General features: G+C 44.4%; 1 protein-coding gene across 1 annotated transcript; it reads left to right on the top strand.

The window, feature by feature from the left end:
• Positions 1-22,921, top strand: LOC311309682 (uncharacterized protein; the record flags this gene model as incomplete). The annotated part of the gene is made up of 19 exons (XM_084439010.1): positions 1-262; positions 631-762; positions 1,079-1,225; positions 1,394-1,519; positions 2,132-2,275; positions 3,298-3,444; positions 3,675-3,821; positions 4,276-4,313; positions 4,800-4,880; positions 7,170-7,269; positions 7,905-8,080; positions 8,558-8,776; positions 8,906-9,109; positions 10,382-10,617; positions 12,377-12,443; positions 12,568-12,659; positions 12,875-13,034; positions 13,487-13,552; positions 22,847-22,921. 19 exons carry the CDS (start codon positions 1-3, stop codon positions 22,919-22,921), a joined length of 2,619 nt encoding a protein of 872 aa, XP_084295136.1.
• Positions 22,922-24,990: the final 2,069 nt, after the last annotated feature.

Here is a 24,990-nt window from a genome sequence, read left to right as displayed (position 1 = left end):
ATGCCTTTATTCTGCCCAGGCTGCAGTAGCTACCAGAACTTGTCCCAACCGCAGCGTAACCGTGCCTTCACGCCCACCAACTTCCCTACATACCCCCAAGATGACGGCAGTCTCGTCGGGCACTGGTGGCGCTTTGTTGGGATTGGTGGAGACAGAATTATCACATCCTGTATTGGAACAAGCACAGCTGGCACCATATATCCCATCTCCGCACCATTTTCATTACCCCAGTCGGTGGAGTCCCCGTACGTGGGCAGTTCATGTACCAGGAGTTCCACCTCAGCTTCCTGCTGTGAATGGATCAACCAAATTGAAATCTTGCTCTGTCCAGGACAATTTTATGTGTTCAAGCCAAATCAGCATCAATATGGCTCTTCGGCCTATGTGACCTGTGAGTTTGCCTTCATTTTCACTCTCTAAGTTGTCATTCATTCATCCATTCATTCATAAAGTCATTATTTACTCATTCATATTTTTAAAAATACATTAACAATACAAAAGTTTGTGTGTGTGTTTGCGTGCACATGCGTCTGTGTGTGCGTGCGCGTGCATGCGTGTGTGTGCATGTGTGTGTGATTGTATGTGTGTGTGTGTGACTTTCATGTGTGTATACCATCTCTTTCTCCCCAGATCACAGTAATTGCACCAAAGCCTCCTGTGGTCTACTAGCGGAGTGTACAGGCGATGGAGGCTGTGTTTGTGTTTCGGGGTACAGAATCCCATCAAACCACAAACCGTCAGAGGACTCCTATGGTTGCCAAGGTACACATACCTGTATGACTGGCCTGATGGTGGGTAGACCAGGTACACATACCTGTATGACTAGCCTGATGGTGGTGGGTAGCTGGATTGTGTGTCTATAGCATGACCATGTTGTGTTGAATGACAGTTGGTTTCAAAACTTGATTCACCCCAACAAGATTTTATTGTCCCTAAACACACCGTCAAAGAAGCCAGCCTATACCATTTTGGTAGCGGTGACTTTTAACCGGGAGATTGGACATCTCAGCGCCGCCAGTGTATTGGTTTTCCTCCAGCAAAGGTAGAGCCGTGAGCCGCTCCTAATTTCTCTCAACAGATATAGACGAATGTGTGGAGACGTCTTCAATCTGTGGCCCCGACTCCAAGTGCAACAACACAGCAGGAGGCCACACCTGCATCTGTCTGAAGGGCTACAAGCCTACCGAACCAAACATACAACCATCGCAGTCTAACACCTGCAAAGGTCAAGTAGACCTGTTTGTTTGTTTGTTTCTGTCTGTCTGTATGTCTGTTGCCCACACACACACACACACTCTCTCTCTCTCTCTCCTCCCCCACCCTCTTTCAAACTTGGACCACAGGCTGTCCACTGTGCAGTAAACACGGCTCCTCTCTCTTCCCTCTCAAACAGATATAGATGAATGTACCCCCGGCATCTGTGACGTAAACGGGACATGTGAGAACACGCCCGGCAGCTACACCTGCACCTGCAACCAAGGCTACCACCTCAACGACGACGCCTCCACAGAATGCCAAGGTCTCTGAACAGCAACTCCAATATCCAATGTCAGTAGTTTGGAGGTACTAGGGCGTGCTTCTCAAAAATACCTGATGAATACGGTGCTGGACTCAAAAGTATAATTCATTTAGCACGTGGCTGTCTTTTCACAGAAAAGAACAGAGCAGCACACGTTAAATGAAAATCAGAGAGAAAAATGATCTTTCACCGTTTATTCTGACCAGTAGAGACAGAAAGCTGACATGTGTCGGCCGAGAGCCAGGGCTGTTGTTTTCTATGAAAAGACAGCTCCGCTGAATATATATACAATGTCAGTTCAGTTGCAGAGCGGATCATTAGATTACAGTGATTCGACTGTATATCGCTGTTCTTGACCCTGGCTGTTTGTGTGTTTGTCTGTAGTATTGATGTCTGTCTGTCTATCCATCTGTCCATCCATCCATTCTGGCCCCCGGGTGAAACTGTTTTTTTTTTATTCCCTCTGGAATATGTAGGGGTGGGACCTATGACCATCCTCCCATTGCATCTATCTCTATGCCACCAGTAGTCACAATACTAGAGAAAAAAAACACAAAAATGAAAACGGGGAACCGCCAGGTGGTACAGTAAGTGAACTTTTTTTCTCCACAGATATCAACGAGTGTTTCAACTCCACCGTCTGCGGGCCAGACTCTGTCTGCAGCAACACAGCAGGATCCCACACCTGCACCTGTCTACAGGGCTATGAACCCAGTGAGCCAAACACAGAACCAAGCGAGATCAACGCCTGCCAAGGTACTGTACATGGCACTCTACCCTCATCGTAGGTCACAGTATTCGTCAACTGTCGCAAATGTTATGCAGTGTTTCATGTAGTTGTTGAATGTTAAAGCAATACATAGCGTTTTCTCCGGTTTTCTCGGGACTGCACCCCCACAGGCTCTAACTGCACTGTCGTAGCCTACTGTCGTAAAGTTATCAGATTGTCTTTTTCTTTTTCTGGCTTCCTCCATGATGTTTTGCTTCGGTTTTCTCACCTCCGCCATGATATCATTGCATGTTCTATTAATACATCCATGCATGATATCCATAGACGCCGGAATAGTTAGCTACTACCGTGTTGTTTAAGCACAACGTTGCGCATGCGCACTTCGACTGAATGCTCTGCGTCCTGGGGACGCAAGTTTTAAAAGGTAATACATCGTCAATGTATTATCTTTCTGAGTAGACTGTTTGGACGATTCAGCTTACTTTTAGTAAATCTAATTGGAGAATTAGCACCAGACATGTTTGTAAAGGTCCAAATATCGCGATGTATTGCTTTAAACTACTGTACAGTGTATTGAATTAAAGGTGCAGTACAGGGTTTGGCTCAGAAGCACTTTTTTTGTTTTTGTTGTAATTCTCAATACATCCTCACAGCAAATAAAGTGCTCTAGCACTAAAATCAAATAAATCCGTAATCTGTGGAAGTCACATGACTGTAATGAGTACGTCCAATCATTCTGAGTTGCCAACTTGAAATGATTGGATGGCCTACCTACCTGTCAACCTCCCTTCAGTACCTGCCTAGCGAGTATTATTTGTGTTCCCCAAGTTTGGAGGAGTGGCTTTGGAAGGAGGCCTGAAGGGAGGGCCAGGGATTTTGTCGGTTGCATTTTTCATAATCTTTCAAACATTTTCTAATGTCTAACAGAAAATCACAAACCGCATACTGCACCTTTACCACTGGCGACTGTAGAGGTAAACAAAATAATTATCATAATTCAGATTACAACCTGTTTATTTAATGATCTGGGCACATTCTAATCTCACAGATGTTGATGAGTGTGTGACGGAACCAACCATCTGTGGTCCTGATGCCAACTGTACCAACTCTATCGGGGCATACACCTGTACCTGCTACCTTGGTTACCGGCTGACCAATCCTGATGCTATAGCTAGCAACTTGAACCCATGCCAAGGTTGTAAACACTGTGTGTTTGAGTATGTATGTGTGTGTGTGTGTGTGTGGGGGGGGGGGGGGATTTGCCTCCAGGCATGCTGTATATAGTATATTTACTTCTCTACGTGTAAACAGTATATGGCTCTATGATTTTAGATCTCTCCATTCTAATAACATGTGCTGATGTGTGTGTGTGTGCTGATGTGTGTGTGTGTGTGTGTGTGCTGATGTGTGTGCTCACCCCTGCAGACATAGACGAGTGCGGGGACAGTGCTGGCCCTTGTGGTCCTGATGCAGCGTGTGCTAATGCTCCAGGCACCTTCTTCTGCTCCTGCCAGGACGGCTTCTTCCCCTCCACCGGGGTCCTGTGGGAGACGGGGGTTTCGGTGTGTCGGAGTGAGTGACGGAGATACACTAACGTGACGGAGATACACTAACTAGAGGTGCCTACACACGGCCCCAATCAACACCAACCAACGCCCAACACCCAACATTCTAAATTTGACAGTTGTTGGAAGTATAAAATTCAGCTGCAAAATCCATCCAACTGATGGTCACCAACAAACATGGCACACCAATCCAACGTTGGTGTTGGTTGGCTTTGGTTGGGGCAGTGTACAGACACCTTTACCTCGTAGAAAACCATAGAGAACGTGGAAATGCCAACAGGGGTATAGTGTTAATTAGTTAAACAATTAACAACTCCCTTTCATTGGTTTTGTTTAATCTATGGTTCTATTGGAATTCTATATTGACATGCTCCACATACGTATGTTTTCAAGAAGGCATAACCCATTGGTAAGGTAATATCCTCTCTTAAATTTCCCTCAAATCCTCTGACAACCAACAGGTGTTCAGGACATTCTGGACTCCCTGAAGCCCCCTGCGGTGAGTACTTCCTGTCTTATATCAGGGAGTGTGAAGAGAAGGCAGCACCAGATACGTCACACCCACGGCTCGCCACCGACCGCACGCGACAACCACGTCCGTCCGTTGTGTTCTAGCTTGTCTTGGCTCTCAGTGTAGCTGTGTAGCTGGGAGTTTTGAATTGAATGTGAATTGATGACGCTGTGAATTTATTTATTTGACACGTCGTTCTGTTTAATTTATTTACTTTCTCCTCTCGATCAAACCATTGGCAACAACAGCTCTTTCTTGCGTGAAATGAACCCTGTGTACGGGCTAGGCCTATTCTGTTGTATATACTTTACTCTACAGTGCTGGCTGTAGCTGAGGGCCCTAGGTGAGGAAGTGGGATGATATGGCCATAAAATGGAACTGAGTGTTTGTTATAGGGGGCCATTAAAGAACACGAACATACTGTAAACAACACCAGAGATGTGTTAAAATGCAGGTTTCATACCCCTGTCACAGGGCCAGACCAAGGAGAAGTACTTCCTTACTGGGATGGACCAGCAGCTGAAAGACAACCTGGACACAATCCTGCCAGAAGGGGTGAGTCCTCTCAATATGATTTGGTTGTAATTAGAGTACTGTACATACTGTATTACTCTGAGAGTTTGGTTAAAGAATTGAGATCAGGTTTGCAAACGGAGGGCATGTTCCTAGTTAATTAATTATACAGTAGATTATTAAATACTCAAGTCATTCTTACATCACTTACCTGTCCTACTTATCAACTGCAAATCTGATATTTTGAAGCAATTTCCGATTTTTCTTGGCCACTCAACACGTTTGGACAGCATGAAGACAGACATACACAATATAAAGAGATATTTCTTTTAAAATGCTTTAAATAATTTAAATTATTGCAGCATAAATTACCAACTTTTACCAAAATTAGGCTTACCAATAGATTCACGTTTATTCACAAAGTTTGTGAAAATCACGAAACTGTAAATTTGCCATGCTAGTTTGGATCTTACTTAAAGGCTTTAATATATGATAGGAATGACAGATGAATATAATAACCACTGATTTTTTTGTTTGTTAATAATAATAATAAAAATTTAAAATGAAAAACAAATAATAATAATAATAATAATAATAATAATAATAGTCATTATAATTTCCCCACCAAACAATAAATCCGGGGCTCTTCATAAAACATCCAGGGCCCCAGCCTAACGATGCCACTGGTTCAGAGGCCTTGAGGTCATGTCATGTTTTACGGTTAAATATTACAAATATGTTTTATATCCATATTCTCTAATGTTTATCTGTGTTTAGATGGTGACCAACGGCTTTTCTACAACTCTGGTACTGTCCCTTTCTACCATCTCATTCTGAACTGGTTTGTGTTCATATCAGTATGCTCCATCCATCCATCCATCCATCCATCCATCCATCCATCCATCCATCCATCCATCCATCCATCCATCCATCCATCCATCCATCCATCCATCAATCCCCACATCCATCCATCCATCCATCCATCCATCCATCCATCCATCCATCCATCCATCCATCCATCCATCCATCCATCCATCAATCCCCACATCCATCCATCCATCCATTCATCCATCCATCCATCCATCCATCCATCCATCCATCCATCCATCCATCCATCCATCCATCCATCCATCCATCCATCCATCCATCCATCCAAGCATCCATCCATCCATCTATCCATACATCATCCATCCATCCATCCATCCATCCATCCAAGCATCCATCCATCCATCCATCCATCCATCCATCCATCCATCCATCCATCCATCCATCCATCCATCCATCCATCAATCATCCATCATCCATCATCCATCATCCATCCATCCATCCATCCATCCATCCATCCATCCATCCATCCATCCATCCATCCATCCATCCATCCATCCATCCATCCATCCATTCATCCATCATCCATTTATCTATCCATCCATTCATCCCTCCCTCCCTCCATTCATTCTGGTAGAAGGTCTCTGGAGTTGCGGCTGAGCCGGGCCAGGCTGTGAAGGAGGTTGGAGACAGGGAGACAGGGAGTTTGGTCCTGGGAATCTCAGAGCGCCTGGTGTCCGCTCTGGTGGAACCAACCCAGAACCAGACCAACAGAACCATACAGACACCAAAGCTACGTAAGACCCTAGAATCATAAAGACAGCAACACCAAGACCATAGAACCACACAGACACCAACACCAAGACCCTAGAACCATACAGACACCAAGACCCTAGAACCACACAGACACCAAGACCCTAGAACCATACAGACACCAAAGCTACGTAAGACCCTAGAATCATAAAGACAGCAACACCAAGACCATAGAACCACACAGACACCAAGACCCTAGAACCATACAGACACCAAAGCTATGTAAGACCCTAGAATCATAAAGACAGCAACACCAAGACCATAGAACCACACAGACACCAACACCAAGACCCTAGAACTATACAGACACCAAGACCCTAGAACCATACAGACACCAAAGCTGCATAAGACCCTAGAACCATACAGACACCAACGTTAAGATCCTAGAACCACACAGACACCAACACCAAGACCATACAACCACACAGAAACCAATACTAAGACCCCAGAACCATACAGACACCAATGCTGATTAAGACCCTAGAACCACACAAACACCAACACCATAGAACCACAGACACCAACACTTACAGTAGACCCTAGAACCACACAGACATCAATGGGTAAGATCCCAGAACCATTAGACGTCTATGAGTAAGCCACTGAAAGTGTGTGTGTGTGTGACTGTGTGTGTGACTGTGTGTGTGTGCGTGTGTGTGTGTGTATGTGTGTGTGTCAGATATTAATGTCCAGGTTATTGGGCCTGGAGCAGGGGGAGACGACAACACTACATTGTCAGCCAAGGGAAACACCATGGAGATTAACCTACAGGCTTTGGCGAGGAACAACAACGGTAAGACACCATAGCTGAGATGATAGCAATTATTAGGATGATGATGATGATATCCATATTGATGAATAATGATAATAATGATGGCGATGAAGATCATGATGATGATGATGATGATAGTGACAATGATGGTATATAGACAATTTCAATAGAATATTCGGTCACTAGGGAAATTATTTCGTCCAAGTAAACTTGGCCTTGTGTCAGCATATATGGCAAACCAACAACAACCTGCGATAAATAATAGCTAGCAAATCAAAAACCTTTTAAAAATATCCAAATTAGCTTTGGGACCTAGTTGTTCGGTGGTGAGATTATTATTTACCCATCTCAACTGCTCTGCCTTTGGGAGGCTCAAGAAATAGCTGCTTGTCATTTTGAACGTTAACTAGCTAGCTAGCTACCGCCACTAATTTTAGCTAGCTTGACAGTGTTATTGTCTCGGCAAACCAGATGTTGAGATGGACCAAAGTGGTGTTATTGTTTTGGATATGAACATTCCATGAAATTCTCTACATAGAGTGTTAAGTGTAATGGTATATGGTGGCCCTCTATGATGTGTGTGTGTGTGTGTGTGTGTGTGTGTGTGTGTGTGTGTGTGTGTGTGTGTGTGTGTGTGTGTGTGTGTGCGCCTCCAGGTTCAGCAGCAGCAGTCTTTATGAGTGCCAGTGGCATGGAGGATCTGCTGAGCTCCAGCTACTTTCAAACTAAGAACCAGACAGAGATGTACTCTGATGTCATCACTGCCACCCTGCCCAAAATCAACCACACCCAGCTTTCCCAGCCTGTCAACTTCACCATCCGCCACAAGAGGGTGCAGTCTGTCTATTTGATCCATCCATCCATCCATCCATCCATCCATCCATCCATCCATCCATCCATCCATCCATCCATCCATCCATCCATCCATCCATCCATCCATCCATCCATCCATCCATCCATCCATCCATCCATCCATCCATCCATCCATCTATCCCTATTGTGTATAATTTATAGAATATACTGTTTGATATCCACTCAACCTGCTTCCACCTCTCTCAGACCTTACATTTACATTGCAGTCATTTAGCAGACACTTTTATCCAAAGCAATTTACAAAAATTGCATTTAACGTAGGGAGTCAGTGTACTACTACTCACCAGAACAAGTGCATCTTCTTTCTAAACAAGTGACTAGGAGCATAATCTAGTGCTAAAGCCAAAGTGCAAGAGTTGCAAAATATAAATACAATAATAACTTTGTCTGTCTGTCCGTCCGTCTGTCCGTCCGTTCGTCCGTCCGTCTGTCTCAGAGGTTGTCTGAGTCTGGCCTGGTGACCTGCGTGTACTGGGAGGACAGCGGTGAAAAGAAGGGAGAGAAACAGGGGGATGGCGGAGGAGAGGAGGAGGAGGAGGAAGAGAAGAGGCATTGGTCGGTGGAAGGCTGTTGGGCGGTACACTCCGATGAAAACTACACAGTGTGCAGCTGCTCTCACCTCTCCACATTCGCCCTCATCCTGCAGACTGGGGAGGTACACGCCTGCAAGCGTGTGTGTATGTGTGTTAGATTGAAGATACTCTAAGGTAAATACTAAGAATGGTAAAGTAACCAAGAATTTGTGTGTGTGTGCGTATGTGTGTGTGTGCCTCCATCTCCTCAGACGGCAGTGGACGACCCCTTCCTAGAGTGGGTGAACCGTGTGTCTGTGTGTGTCGGCCTGATCTTCTTTGCTCTGGCCATCCTCACCTTCCTCTTGTGTAGCTGGAACCCCAAGATCAACAACACGGCCCGTCTCCACCTCTGCATCTGCCTCTTCCTGTCCCATCTGCTGCTGCTAATGGATGAGGCCTATGTCGATAATGGGGTATGGGATAATCATCCTTTAACAATGGATGAGGTCTATGTTGATAATGAGGTATGGGATCATCATCCTTGAATGATGGATGAGGCCTATGTTGATAATGAGGTATGGGATCATCATCCTTTAATAATGGATGAGGCCTATGTTGATAATGAGGTACTGTATGGGATCACCCTTTAATTATAGATGAGGCCTATGTTGATAATAAGATATGGAATCATCATCCTTTAATAATGGACAAGGCCTACAGTATGTCGAAAATGAGGTATGGGATCATCATCCTTTAATACTGGAAGAGGCCTATGTTGATAATGAGGTATGGTATCATCATCCTTTAATAATGGAAGTCTATGTTGATAATGAAGTATGGGATCATCCTTTAATAATGGACAAGGCCTATGTCGATAATGATGTATGGGATCATCATCCTTTAATAATGGATGAGGCCTTTGTTGATAATGAGGTATGGGATTACCCTTAAATAATGGATGAGGCCTATGTTGATAATGAGGTATGGGATCATCCTTTAATAATGGACAAGGCCTATGTGGATAATGAGGTATGGGATCATCATCCTTTAATAATGGATGAGGCCTATGTTGATAATGAGGTACTGTATGCGATCATCATCCTTTAATAATAGACAAGGCCAATGTCGATAATGAGGTATGGGATCATCATCCTTTAATAATGGACGAGGCCTATGTTGTTAATGAGGTATGGGATCATCATTTAATAATGGATGAGGCCAATGTTGATAATGAGGTATGGGATCATCCTTTAATAATGGATCATGCCTATGTCAATAATGAGGTATGGGATCATCATCCTTTAATAATGGACAAGGCCTATGTTGATAATGAGGTATGGGATCATCCTTTGGACCAGCTTTTAAACAAAGAGAGGTTTCTTGAAGGTGCTGATGTTTACTGACTGTATTGTGAAGTTATTATCGGCCAGCTTTGTCAATCTACACTTTGTGATCACTGCAATGTTTAGGGCTAGCACCTAGGTCATGCCTCCACCTTCATTATATTCTATATTTCTATATTATGATTATATCTTTATTAGCAAATTAACTAGATAAAATCTGCAAGGTTGGTGAAGTTAGTACATCTTAAAGTATCTCCTTTTGTCGTTGGTGATGATATTGCATGTTGAGACCCTCTGTGTGTGTGTGTGTGTGTGTGTGTGTGTGTATGTGCGTGCGTGTGTGTGTGTGTGTGTGTGGGATTGTGAGACAGCTCTGATCCTAGTTGTCATGTGTGTCCCTAGCTGATCTGCTCAGTCATGGCCGGACTTCTCCACTTTCTGGTTTTGGCCAGCTTTGTGTGGATGCTGCTAGAGGCTGTACAGCTCCACCTGCTGGTCTGGAGGCTCACCAAGGTGCAGGTTATCGAGAGGGACGGCCTCCCCAAGCCATGCCTCTACCTGATTGGCTATGGCGTACCGACGGTGATAGTAGGCGTGTCTGCATGGGTGAACTCTGAAGGCTATGGTGGCCCTAAAATGTGAGTAGAGCTAATTTAGATGTGAGTAGAGGTAATTTACACACGAGTAGAGTCACACACACACACTCACTCACACACACACACACACACACACACACACACACACACACACACACACACACACACACACCCTGCGCTTCCTGCCTTGAAAATGCATGTTTATCATAGTTTTTAGCAGAGGCCAATAGACCTCCATTATAAAGGGGGTGCGTGCACAGAGGAAAAAGGAGCTAGCTTACTACTGCATGGATCGGTTAAATGTTGGTGTTTACCGATCGGTTTCATTGACGACAAATCGACATTTGAGCTAAACTTGCTATGACAGCGGTGTTCCCCTTTAATTGATTATGTTTAAGATGCTGTTAATTTACTGTGTCTAAGGGCGTATTCACATATGTTAGTGCGCACCATTGATGCGCACCAAAAACGAAAGTGATACATTTGTTTTAATTTCTCAGTTACTGCGGCTCGCTTTCACTTTACTCTGGTCCAAATGCAGCACCACAAGTCACATGAAAAGACTCTGTGCTGTCATTGGTCAATATCTTTCTGGGGGCAGGTGCAAGAGCATCATGAAAAACATTTTAGGTCAAACATGTGGGGTGCACAAGGTAGTTGCGTCGGTCCGAGGTGGCACGCTTTCACACCATAACTGGTGCACACAAGAATTCGTTTGAAGCCGCTCCGAGACCACCCCTTCTGGAGGGTCTCGGTGCGGCTGTTTTGGTGCCCACCTGAGTGCGATTGCTGTGTTCACGAAGGCCTCAACGAAGCGCTCTCGGGCCCAAAGCTTGTTTGGTGCGCACTAACTAGTGTCTGTGTGAATACATACTGATGTTAATTGACAGTGTTTAAGATGCTGATGTTAATTGACTGTGTTTAAGGTGCTGATGTTAAAGGAGTAGTAAAGGGAAAATGTATGTTTTAAGGTTACTTATGATCATATACAATGGTCCAGATCAAAACGTTTACAAAACTAGCACTTTTGAGAAAGTCTGATAATTGCTCTACCACCGTTTTGGTCATACAATGGATGTGGATGGGCACCTTGAAAAATCTTTCAAAAACATGTTAAAAGACAAGAAGCTCACCGAGGGGGTAATTGGTGTCCGTTGGTGTTCTGACATCAAATTCGCCGCAAAGTATGAATCCTTTAGGGTTTTATTGATCATTTTATGAAATCCATTGACTTGTATTGACGCGGAATCAGGAAGCGGAACTACTTACGGTAGCTATTGTTATTGTTTATGTTGCTAGGCTACCTAGTTTGCGGAAGTTTACACATGTATGTGCTGCGACTAAATTCCAGATGAACTAGAATCTTACTTTATGGCAAATTATATGTCAGAACGCAACTAACACCTTGGTGGGTTTCTTGTCTTTGAAATCAAGAGTGTTTTTGAAAGATTTTTCAAGATGCCCACCCACATCCATTGTATGACCAAAACGGTGGTAGAGCAATTATCAGACTTTCTCAAAAGTGCTAGTTCTGTCAACGTTTTGGTCTGAACCATTGTGATCATAAGTAACCTTAAAACAGGGCTAAACATGCATTTTCCCTTTACTACTCCTTTAATTTATCGTGTTTAAAGTGCTGATGTTAACTGACTGTGTTTAAGATGCTGATGTTAATTGACTGTGTTTAAGATATTTATGTTAATTGACTGTGTTTAAGATATTCATATTAACTGACTGTGTTTAGTATATTGATGTTAATTGACTGTGTTTAATATGCTGATGTTAATTGACTGTGTTTAAGGTGCTGGCTGTCGAAAGAGAAGAACTTTACATGGGCTTTAACTGGACCAGTGATTGCTGTCCTCGCTGTAAGTGTATCAGCACTACTCTGTCTCTGCACACACACACGCATGCACGCATGCACGCGCGCACGCACGCACACACTCTGACACACATAAACACACGCTCATACTTCGATTTGCTTTTCTGCAGCTGAACTGGATCTTGTTCTGTTTCACCATATGGAGTTTACGTCCCACCTTGGCCAACATGAGGAGTGACGTTTCACAGTCCAAAGACACCAGGTGTGTGTACGTGTGTCAAAAGGAATCTATGTATGTTCTATTGATATCAATAATAATAAACATTTCAAGCCCCCACCCCCGTCTCTCTTTCTTTCTCTCCTCCCTCCCTCTCTCTCTCTCTTTCTCTCTCTCCCCTCCCCTCCCATCTCTCTCTTTCTCTCTCTCTCTCTTTCTCTCTCTCTCTCTCTCTCTCTCGCACACACGCTCTGTCGCAGGCTGATAGTGTTTAAGATTCTGGCCCAGTTTGTCATACTGGGCTGCACCTGGATCCTGGGCTTCTACCAGACCAACCTGTTCTTTCAGTACTTGTTCGTCCTCCTCAACTCCCAGCAGGGAACCTTCCTCTACATCGTCCACTGTCTGCTCAACAAGGAGGTGCCACGTCCTGTTCACCTTTCTACTCAATCACTAGTCTGGGCTGTGTTTAAATACTCTCAGAATGCCCTCTGTCATTCTACTCAATCACTAGACTGGCCGTGGTTTAAATACTCTCAAAATGGCCTCTATCATTCTACTCAATCACTAGTCTGGGTGTGGTTTAAATACTCTCAGAATGGCCTCTATCTTTCTAATCACTGGGCTGGGTTACTCTCAAATTGCCTTCTATCTTTCTCCTCTCCTCAAAGTAATCTGTTCTAGCATCACAGTATAGGTGAAAGCATATATACTGTATATCTGCATAGCTGATACTATTCTATTCCTATCAAATCAGTGATTTTTTAAAAGAATGTAAAAGGAGGCATTTTTAGAGTATTCAAAAGGCCCCTCAGTATGTTTTGAGATGTTTGAGTTGTTGTTTTGTGGTTGTTCTGTGGTGCCCCCTGTAGGTGAGGGCAGAGTACTACAGGTGTCTGACCTGTTCTTTCAACTCCCCCAGAACTGTGGACTCGGTGGTAAGTTCCAGTTGCTACCTGCTTCCTTCAGCTCTCTACACTGTGTTTGTTCATTGGGGTCTCCATTGGTGGCCGCAGCAGTCACTCTATCTGAGCTCCTCACTAAACACCAGACATGGAACAGAATGGCTAGAGACAAGAAGGACATAAATACAGCCCTACATCCGATTAACATGCACTGGGTTATGTACAGTACTGACCATACACAGTAGGAAGAGACTGGAAAAGTCTGTTGATATGCCAACCGTGTAGGCGTATCCATCTTAAGGTGCCTGCACAAGGCCCCAATCAACACCAACCAACGCCAACCAACGCCATCCTATGTTGGTGTTGCTTGGGGCAGTGTGCAGACACCTTTACAGTGCTTTGCATAATTGACAATACATGATTACAGTGGTATCACTGTATTGGTGCAGTATCTCTTTTTTCAATAGGTATTTAGCAGTAGTTATGAATTTTGGTATTAGTGAATGTTGCCTTTTCCACAGTAGGCTACAGAATACACAGCGTTGTGTGAAATGCATTCTCTCCTGTCAAGTTGACTTAATCAGAGTTGTATATGTTTAAATGTAGAGAGAAGCTCCCTCCATCTCCGAAGACCTGGACAAGATTGAGGAAAGGAGGGATGTGCGAAAAGATTGAGAAAGACAGAGAGAGAGAGAGAGAGAGAGAGAGAGAGAGAGAGAGAAAGAAAGAGAGAGAAAGAGGGGGGGGGGATCTTTCGTCCTTGGCTTCAGTGTATAGTGTGTGTGTCATTTTCTGAAAACTGTAATTTCTCTATTTCATACATATATTTATTCATTAACATTAAATTACAAATTGTCTGTTTTAAAGCTGTGTGTTCAGCATTTATTCAATAAGCTTGTCATGCATTATATTCACACACATGGTTGAATTTATAGTTTGAAAGATCTTCCTGGGTGAAAATAAATCTCTATCAAAAAACTCTGTCATGGTTGACAGCTAAGCGCAACAGTGCAGCAGAAGCAAATAGACTAACTTTGATCACATACGGAATCTGATGTTGTAGTGAGTAATTTTCACCACATGATGGCAGCACCTACTCTCCGGTACAGACGTTCTCACAGGCGTTCGAATATTTACTGCATACTGTAACGTGCAGGGCCTGATCTAAGGGATTTCAGGCGGGGAGTCAGACATTTCTTGTCTGTTTTGAAGCTGATTTTCTGTAATTTTACAAGACCTAGGCTACACGTGGGCAACATGAAATTCTGAGTGGGAAATGCCACCTGCTACAGCCTTCCCTGGCTATGTGGTTCTGCCCTGTTTACGTTGAGAAGAGAGAGGGGGAGAGAGAGAGAGAGAGAGAGAGAGAGAGAGAGAGAGAGAGAGAGAGAGAGAGAGTGAGTGAGTGAGCGAGTGAGAGAAGGGTGGGTTACAGGCTGAGATGAGTGGCAGTCAGAAAGGATCAAGAGAGAGACAGTGAGAGGGTCTAAACCAGAGAGGGACTGACAGCTTGGGCGAAACAAAGACGTAGCCTAGAGAGAGAGAGAGAGAGGCTGTGTTTAGCCTGGCTTGTCTCGGCCTAGAGGGAGAGAGTAAGGCTCTGTTTAGCCTGGCTTGTTTTGGTATAGAGGGAGAGAGGAGAGCGGTGTTTTGGCTCCCTGAGTTGCGGTGTCTCAGTCTGTGCTTTGCCGCCACACTCTCTCCTCGCCTCACTGCTACACGGTTACCATGGGAACACAGCTGCAGCTCCCGAGTCGTGAGGCCCCGGTCGACAGGGAGAAACGCCGTCTGACAAACAAACAGACACACTTTTCCCAGTCTTACAGCAACGGGTCAGATTGTGGTAAAGTTTATCAGTTGAGAGTTCCTGTAAAAGGAATGTGTGATTACACTCCTAACGGGGGGCGAAAAATAATGCTGTGAAGAGCCATTTTGTTCCTGTGGTGGAAAGCTGTAAACAAGGTTCCGCACAGAACTCAATTTATATGTGAAATAATTATTTTGGGGCGAGGGTTCCACTGTTGGCATGAACTTGGCATGTTTTTGGTGAGCAGGCCTCGTGAGCAGTGTCCCTGTCCGTACAAACTCATGCCAGCGTGACACCAGCATCAGATATGGGGATCCTGAGGTGTCACAACATGCCAGTGTTGAGCTGGGAGACAAGACTGACAGCGTCATAATGACTAACACTGCTCCCTTGAGCACCTTGTTCCCCTGAGCTGAAAGAGAGAGAGAGAGAGAGGGAGGGAGAGGGTGTGACAGAAAGAGAGGGAGAGAGTGACAGAAAGACAGGAGTGAATGAAAGAGAGAGGGATAGAGCAGGTGATGGAGACAGAAGCCCAGCGGGCGAGGGAGAATGAGAGGTGTTAATTGAAGTTCATCACAACATGTTCATACGTGTGAATGGTACAGAATCTATTCTCCTCCCACACACACACACACACACACACACACACACACACACACACACACACACACACACACACACACAGACACACACATGCACACACATGCACACACACACACGCACACACACACACACACACACACACACACACACACACACACACACACACACACACACACACACACACACACACACACACAATACACTTCTCTCTCTCTCTCTCTCTCTCTCTCTCTCTCTTTCTTTCTTTCTTTCTTTCTTTCATTCTTTCTTTCTTTCTCTCTCTCCCACACACACACACATCTCCCCACAGAGAGATTCATGTCTTGTTCTCCTCCTACACATCATCCTGGTCAGTGCAGGATGTGCCACAGACAACAATAGATGGAAGGAAGACATGATTCTAACCAACAAGTACCCCTACCAGAACTATCAGGAAGAACTACAGTATTAGAGTTACCTTGTTTTAGGAGCATCTAAACATTGCAGTTGTATTAGAGTGTGTTTATTGGCGACCAATGCTCAGGCTGTAAGCTCAAACACATGCACTGTACTTATCGTACCCTGAGCTTCCATTCTCCTGACCACAGAGATCTCTGTCCTCTCCTCCCTTGTCTCTGTCTCCCTTTTTCGTGTAATCAAATCTGAAGTAAGTGAAAAAAGTGAAAGTAAAAAAACAAACACACAAACAAACAAATAGAGGGTGGACTGCTTACTTTATTTGAACAAATAACAGTGGAAGGACCTTAATCTGTCTGTGAAAGATGTCCCACCATTCAAAAGGAAAAGTACAGCATCACACATTGGGGGGGGGGGGGGGGTTAAGGTTAGAGTATTCTGGAGTCAAGCGCCACAAAACATGGGCAGATCTAACATGACTACACAGCTGTTACCAATCCTGTCATGTCAGATCAGTAGGGTCATCAATGAAGGGAGAGAAGGAGGAAAGGAAGGTATCTATGTTTACAGGACTCTCTAAATTACAGTACATGAACTCTGCATTTGCACGTAATGTGTGAGATACATTGGGTTGGCTACTGCATAATCCTTAACAAGTGTCTCCTGAGAGCACTTGATATCCCCCATATCAGCACTGGTCACTTGGTCAGTCCGTTCCCATGGGAAAAAGATGAGGAGTTGTCAAAGAGCAGTTTCTCCCTCTCTTTCATTCTGTTGGTCTCAAATGGTTCCTTCTTGCCTCTTGGTCATGTCTCTCTTTCGCCCTGCCCCTCCTTCAATCTGTCTTTCCCTCCATCTCTGTCTGTCTGTCTGTCCGTCTGTCTATTTATTGCTTACACTGTCTAGTATATGTCATAGACTCTTCAGTTCAATTCAATTCAATTAAATATGCTTTATTGGCATGAATGTCAGGTGAACAATACTGTCAAAGTATCAATAAAACAATTCAATAATAACATGAAAAAACAAATTAAGTATACAATTACATAAACAGATAGAAAAATAGGTAATAAAATAGGTCAATAAAGAGACAATTAACAAAAAATAAGGCTCTTTCTATCTTTGCTGGATACATGTGTCACAAAACGATATCATCACGATACATGTGCCACAATAAAATATTATCATGATACACGGATCATATATTATACATCATACTGCAAATATAAATGTGTATAATCACATTACTGGGATTTACAAAGAATTAATGCCATTATTGGGCACCATATCCTGGTATTCAGTAACTATTCACCTTATTGCTTGAGAATTAATGTCGCTTAGGAGGATGAAAAATCACTAATCTGGCAACCCTTACCCTAGGAGGATGAAAAATCACTAATCTGGCAACTCTTACCTTCTTTTCTGTTTTCTCTCTCTGGTTCGTAGGCCCAGGGCTGTGTTTAGGGGTCGAAGGTCAGCGGTCTGAGCAGTAAGGAAATGTAAGAACAACAGCCTCATATATTTCATTGTAATTAGGTGGGCTAGCTTGTAGAAGCTAGCCCAACTTGTGATATTCCTATCACATGGAGAATGAGGTCATTGCACTGCCCCTGACCGGCTCTGACCTGAGGGGGCGGAGTCTCACAACCACGCCACTATCCACGCCACAGGCCCCCAACTCAGCCCGAGTGGGCTAGAGACACACGGTCTTTGCCGGTGGGTGCATAGAGATTTCCCGGAGGTCATTGCACTGGCCCCGACCAACTCTGACCTGAGGGGGCGGAGTCTGACCACCACGCCACTTTCCACGCCACGGGCCCCACAACTCAGCGCCTGAGTGGGCTAGAGACACATGGTCTTCACCGGTGCGGGTGGGTTGGTGGCCTGGAGAGGGGTACACTGTCCCCGTCCAGCTCTGACCTGAGGGGGCGGAGTCTCGCCACCACGCCACTGTCCACGCCACGGACCCCACAATTCAGCCCCTGAGTGGACTAGAGACGCACGGTCTTCACCGGTGGGCGCATGGTGATAGCTGTTACATACAGCTGCAGCAGCTAGCCCACCTCACATTTTCTCCAGGATATGTTCTTTCTTGTTGTCATTGTAATTCCCTGAAATGTGACAATGTGCTTTCACTCTCCGTCTCTATGGCGACCTCTGTTGTTGTTGCAACAGGCCAATAAAGCCTGGTGAGACCATCCTAAGCTCACATTCTGTTTCTCTCCACAGATAAGTCTGGCTATCTACATCGATTTCACTGGGAAGGACTACTTGCTTTTGATAGACAAACTCCCTCAGCCAAATACAGCATATCAAAACTTTTGCCAAATCCAGTCGGAAAAACCTTGAAAACGTCTTTTCCTCCATGAAACTCCACTAGTGCATACTCGTGTTCTTGTTTAATTGTTGTTATCTGTATCTGAAATAACTCCACTTATGGCTGTGTTCCACTGGGGGGCAGAACAGCAGTTAGAACACAGTCCCTGATTGGCCCGGTCACATTGTCATTTCTGGAAATCGATGTAGATATGGGGAGGGGCAGACTGATCTGTGGAGAGAAACAGATCAAGATGGTCTCACAAGACTAACAGGCTTGGTAATCAGAATCAGAATCAGTAACAGGTTTATTCCAAATAAGGTTTTCACATACAATGATCTGATGGTGCATAACAAAACACATAGAGCGAGGACAAGACTGTCCAGTGAAAAATCCAATAACGTAAGTGACAAATACAACACAATTCATGAACATACAATAATGTATAAAATAGACAGTGTCAGTGGGGATCTCGGGCCTTGTTAATGAGGCCAGCTGCAATAACAAATAATACTGTAATCTCAGAAGTGCCAATAAAGATTTAGATAGGAGAAGACAGGGGCTGGGGGGGGGGGGGGCTGGGTGACTCTCAGGTGGGTAGTTCAGGTACAGTATGTGGGGGATTGTGGGAATACCAGAAATGCCTCTGAAACAACTTAGAAGTATGACTAATATGTTGATTATATCGACACCATTTGTGTGTGTATGTGTGCGCGCTGTGGGTGTGGTGTGTGGTGCGTGTGTGAGAGCTGAGAGTGAGAAAAACAGTTTTTCCTTCAGAAGAGAATGCGCATGATGAATACCAATGAAAGAAGAGAACCCCACACATGCACACACACACACACACAAACACACTAGCACACTCACACACATACACACACACGCACGCACACACACACACACACACACACACACACACACACACGCACACATACACACGCACACATACAGTAGGGGTGTTTAATTAGCAGACTGAGGAGGAAGGTTAGTTGTGTAGTAGTGTAATAATGATTGTGGTTGAGGTGTTTAGTGAATACTGTGAGAGCAATAGTGATGATGAGCCCATCTCCCTTTAATCTGAGCTGGAGTGGCATTATCTAGCTCCCTCCCTCCCTCACTCTCTCTCCACCCCCTCCCCTCTCTCTCTCTCTCTCTCCCGCTCGCTCTATACTGCTCAACCTACGGCGTTGGCAGAGGATTAAAAAAAATCTGCCTCTTTTGCTTCAAGCTGCGGACACAGGATTTTCTGAGAGGAAATCGGAGGAGGTAATGTTATCAATTTCGATTCCTTTTCATAAGAATCAGAATCGTTTCTAAAAGGCATGCTCTCATCGCTAATATCGCAATGTTGTTGTTCAGAACAGAAGATCTATGCTTATAAGCGAGCATGCAGTTTGCTGGCGAAAGCACCTGCAATATAGATCTGAGCCGTGTGTGCGCTCTCTCGATGCAACAGTAACCTCATCGATACGGCTTCACAGGGATTCATACAGGTTTCAAGTGCTACGTTTTTAACATCGTCGAGAGTTGCTTCAGGTTTGTAGTTGTCGCCCGTAGTCTACTTGTATAATGTTCATGGATTATGTAGACTACTCACGCTACCATTTAGAGTGTTTTTTTTTTTTAAATAAAGGCTGGCCAGTGTTTTATGGTGCACATTTGCATAGCCCAGCCTACCTGTAATGCAGCACCGTGGTCGTGTGTGTGTGTGTGTGTGTGTGTTAATAGTTTATGTGTCAGGCAATGGAAGCGATGCGTGTTCGCTCTGTCTGCTCGGCTGGGCGAGTTGGGATGCATGGTTGCGCGGACAGACAGATGTGCGGGACGGGAGGAGAGGATTTAGAGGGATAATACTGGCGTCTGCGTGTGATGTGCTCAGAAGCCAGGGTTGGTCTCTCTCTGCTCACAGCTGACACGGTCCGTACAGAGAATCAGCACAGCCGCTCCGTTATAGATTTCAGTTTACAGGCTAACACGCGCACGTTTCACGCAGAGATGCATAGAGGTGGCTAATTACAGTATCCATTATCAATGGCTCTGTGTGTTGTGCGTGTGTGCTTGCGTGTGTGTGTGTGTTGTGTGTGTGTCGTATGTGTGCGTGTGTGTGTGTGTGTGTGTGTGAGAGAGAGAGAGAGAGAGAGAGATGAGGGGTGGCATCGATGAACGGACATGCTGGACTCGGTATCAGTCCCCGTTGACGCACCGAGGGCTCCCGTGTTTCCCAGCTGTCATTTAAATGGCAGATAGGCGACCCCACCGTTTACTCGCCGTCACCGATCACACACCCTTCGAAACACGAGATTTTTTCAAGATTTCAAAATGTCAGGATCTGTTTATTAGCCATGTAGGCTATATGGCTCTACTAGGAATTTGACTAGGGTTAAGGCCAGTGGCGGCTGGAGACTCAAAAAACTGAGGAGGACAGATGGGTAGGCCTATCGTTAGGATTTTATCGGTACTGATACTTAACGATACTCTTATCGATAGCCTACTACACTACACTGTCTGGGTCGATGTTTCTGTCTCTGTTGGCCTTCATTTACATAGTGGACTGTTACTGTAATATAGTGATCGTGTGTGATAGGCTACTTGTCCAGCCATTGCTGGTTATGGCTACTTTAACACATTGGCAAGCTCACCTATGATGGTTCTCTTTTCAACTGCATGCCAAGCTGGTATGAGGGTGTCTGTTAATGTGCCTCTGGAAGGGGGGTGGTAACTGGGGTTAAGGGCTGTGGTCATCTCCCTACAGTAACTGTTAACAGTAACAGTTACTAGCATCAGAAGACATAGACTAAACTGTGGCTACATTACTTATGCAGCTAGCTACAGCAACCGAAAATTTTTCATTTCAGCATCTCTCACTCTCAGTCAGAAAATGTCAGATAATTACGATGCAAATTTTCGCTGTGTTTAACTCCATTGACTTATGCTAAAAACGTTAGCGATCTAGCTAAAAGTCTCCGACTGTTGGCATTCATTTTTGGGGGGATCTTTCAGGAGGAGCAGGAGGTCCTGTTGGGGGGGGAACACTGTACAGACTTATTTATAATAACCATAATGAGTGTTACCTGAGTCTTTAGCCTGGCTCATCTTCTACTGCAGCATTGCTATCAGAGCCAACATTAGCTGCTTAGCTAAAGCAGTCAAACACGCTGCATTGCTTCACATTTACCGAAGGTGAAACTTCTAAGTGTTTCGCGAGGTTGGTGGTGTTAGCCCCCTTTGGACACAACTAACTTTTTACATAAGTTGCATTTAGCACCATCGGTAAATTTGTGGCAAATTAAAGGACAATGCTCGTTTTTGACAACCTGGACCTTATTTACGGCATATTATAAGACGTTTCATTCACCGAGATAACTTTGGTGTAATTCGGAGGCCTGTAGAAGAAATTTAAAATCCAGCGCGAGCCAGTATATCCATGTAATGGCGGCGGACGGGGCACTGAGAATGCAGCTTCTAAAAATCTATTTTCTGCCGTGAAACGGTTGTTTTCATCAATCTGTCTTTATGAATCGCTAGTTGTGCTTACATAGAGCGTAGGCCTGTTGTGGGTTTTCACATGCCTCTGTAATATGATCTTTAGAAACGTCTTATGCCACGAAATAGCTCTCTCACTTGCTCCAGCACGCATGCGCACAGTGTGCTGGAGCAACACTTACGCGCTTTGCGCATGCGTGCTGGAGCAAGTGATTTATGAACAAAACTGAGAATATTAAATTAAATTAATTATTAATAAATAAATATATTTAAATTTTAATCCCTCTCTTCAATCCAAAACTGAGGAGGACTGTCCTCCTGTACCTCAATGGACGAGCCTCCTCTGGTTAAGGCATCTGCTGTGCAGATGACATAGGACAGGGTACAGGACAGGGCAGTGCAAAGACATGACAGTGCAAAACAGTACAAATACAAAATACAAAAAACAGTGCAAATAAAATACAATGCAATGTGCATATTACAATATACTAAAAAAGGGGAGGCACACATGCAATATACATACTATATACATAATGTACAGTGAGTGTGCAGAGTGTAGTGTCATGGATGAGCAGTGTTATGTACAGTGTGTGCAATGTGTGTGCTGTCGAGGTATGTGGTCGTGTGCAAGTGGTGCAGGGGGTATAGAGTCATTGTGGTGGGGGGGGGGGGGCATGGGGGAACACAGGCCTTGTTAAGGAGTCTGGTGTCCGTGGGAAAGAAGCTGTTTCTGTGGTGTGAGCACCCGGACCTGGACCCAGACCTGGACCTGGACCGCAGTCTCCTGCCAGAGTAGAGTGGGTCCAAGAGACTAGAGACGGGAGGCGTCGGCCATGATCTTATTGGCCCCTTTAAGGTTGAGGTTTAACGCAGCAGTAGTTTATTGCGATCACACACACACGCACGCCCACACACACGCACACACACACACACACATTGAGAGAGAGAGAGAAAGAGAGAGAGATGGGTTATTAACACAGCTCGGTAGGCCTACAGTAATATTAGGCCTATACAGTATTCATAACTATGCAAGGAGCTAGCTATGTAACTTATCTCAAATCTCAAATAAAGATACAGATTTCAATAAGGCTTTACACCACAACAGAACCCCCGGGCCCCAGGCCATGTATAAATATTTAAACAGAAACTATGCCTCTGAAGTAGGCTCACAAACAGCTCCTCTCCTTCTGGTCCGAGTAGAATGTTTTGGTGGAGAGATTCCACTATGACTGATGCAAAAAGAAAAAAGGTATTTTCTGCTTCCCGTTTTTGGTGGGTGATCACACCTTTGCGGTCTTGGATCAGTTTAGAGAGCTCTCTGAGAAGCCAGTGTATTGGAGGTCTTTACCAGGCTGTTGTCCACCACCTAATGACATCGAGGGGGGAAGCTTTATTTATAGACCCCTCTACGTTAGTGCGTGCGTTCATTCGTGCGTTCATTTGTTTGTCCGTCCATCACACATGTACCAGAGCCCACTACCGTGAGGCGTGCTCCACAATTCATTTGTGCCATTACCATGCACATTTAGATTTGTACATAAAAATCTATGCTTGGAGTCTCAGTAAGTATTACTATCTATTCAGAGTTGGAGGTATTTAGTAGCTCTTTTGGTGCTTGTTAATAAACCAGGTAGAATGCATTGAGCATATCCACTATGGCGCAATATCACTTTATGGACAGCAGAGGGAGGCAGAGGCCGTGTTTCAAGAACGTATTCTGAAAGGAAACACTGTGTTGGGGACACATTTTAAATGAACCATAGATTATCATACCATCTTATTGCATGGCCTATTTTTCATGTCTCGGTTTATTTATTTATTTTTTAAAATTTATTTTACAAACATTGTCATTTTCATTCCATATTTTTGGTCCGACAGAAAGTTACAAAATTGTTTGAGTTTCTTTTTAGAAGAACTATTTTAATCACTGACATTTTAATTCACTAGCTACTTTCGAATAAAGAATAGCATTTTAGACCAAACAAAAAATATTATGGGCCTATATGCTGGCTCTATCGATAAATCTAAACTAAAAAAGCCCACTCCACCTACACATTCAACAACTGTACTGTACATGCTGATGACATGCATTATCGTGGGGGACGACCAAGTCCCCAGGAACAGCTCTGGGCTGGGTAGACTCACTAGTCAGTCCCTAAACGCTGCGCTCAACTGGAGACTCAAGACATTCATCCAGGTTTTGTCTCTAAAAGTGGGTGGAAACAATTTGAGAGAAAACCTGCCCTGCAGAACCAATACAAAGTCTTTAGGGTGGTCCTTCCTAACAGGGCGGTGACATGCAGAGGTTGTTACTTGTTTTGTTTTGATTCTCCACTCCAATTTGTTTCAATAGGGACAGGGGGAGGACATAATTTCCTGTAAGGCGGGTCCTTCACCCTATTGGAGATGTAGGGGGTGGCTCTGGGCTGCGTTTCCCAAAAGCTTCTTTCGTTAAGAGGCTCTTGGGCCATTCATTTAGAGCGTTCTGATTGGTCAACTGGTCTGGGCAAGCTCTCTGATTGGTCAACTGAATGGGCTAAAGAGCCTCTTAACGAAAGAAGCTTTTGGGAAACCTGGCCCTGATTTATAGCGTTGATTTTCAGTGATATTTTAAAATATATTTTCAATTTAGACGCCTCCAGACTTTTGGATGCGGAGCTCCAAGTCTAGTATTGCGAGACTATGGGCAGTGAGGTGATGGCATAGTGGCCAAGTTCGGTATTGCAAGTCACAAGATGCCATGGGAGATACATGGGGAAAGAAACAGCTGTCCGGAACATTTTCCTGGGTATCACAAAAAAAACGACTCCTTGAATTTTCATGTTTTAAATTATTGGGTCAATTTCTCTTTAGAAGTTGAGTTTT

The sequence above is a fragment of the Borostomias antarcticus genome, assembly GCF_949987555.1.
Source record: "Borostomias antarcticus genome assembly, chromosome: 5".
Classification (NCBI taxonomy): domain Eukaryota; kingdom Metazoa; phylum Chordata; class Actinopteri; order Stomiiformes; family Stomiidae; genus Borostomias; species Borostomias antarcticus.
The sequence above is the reverse complement of the archived record's forward strand: the minus strand, read 5'-3'. Positions and strand labels throughout refer to the sequence as shown.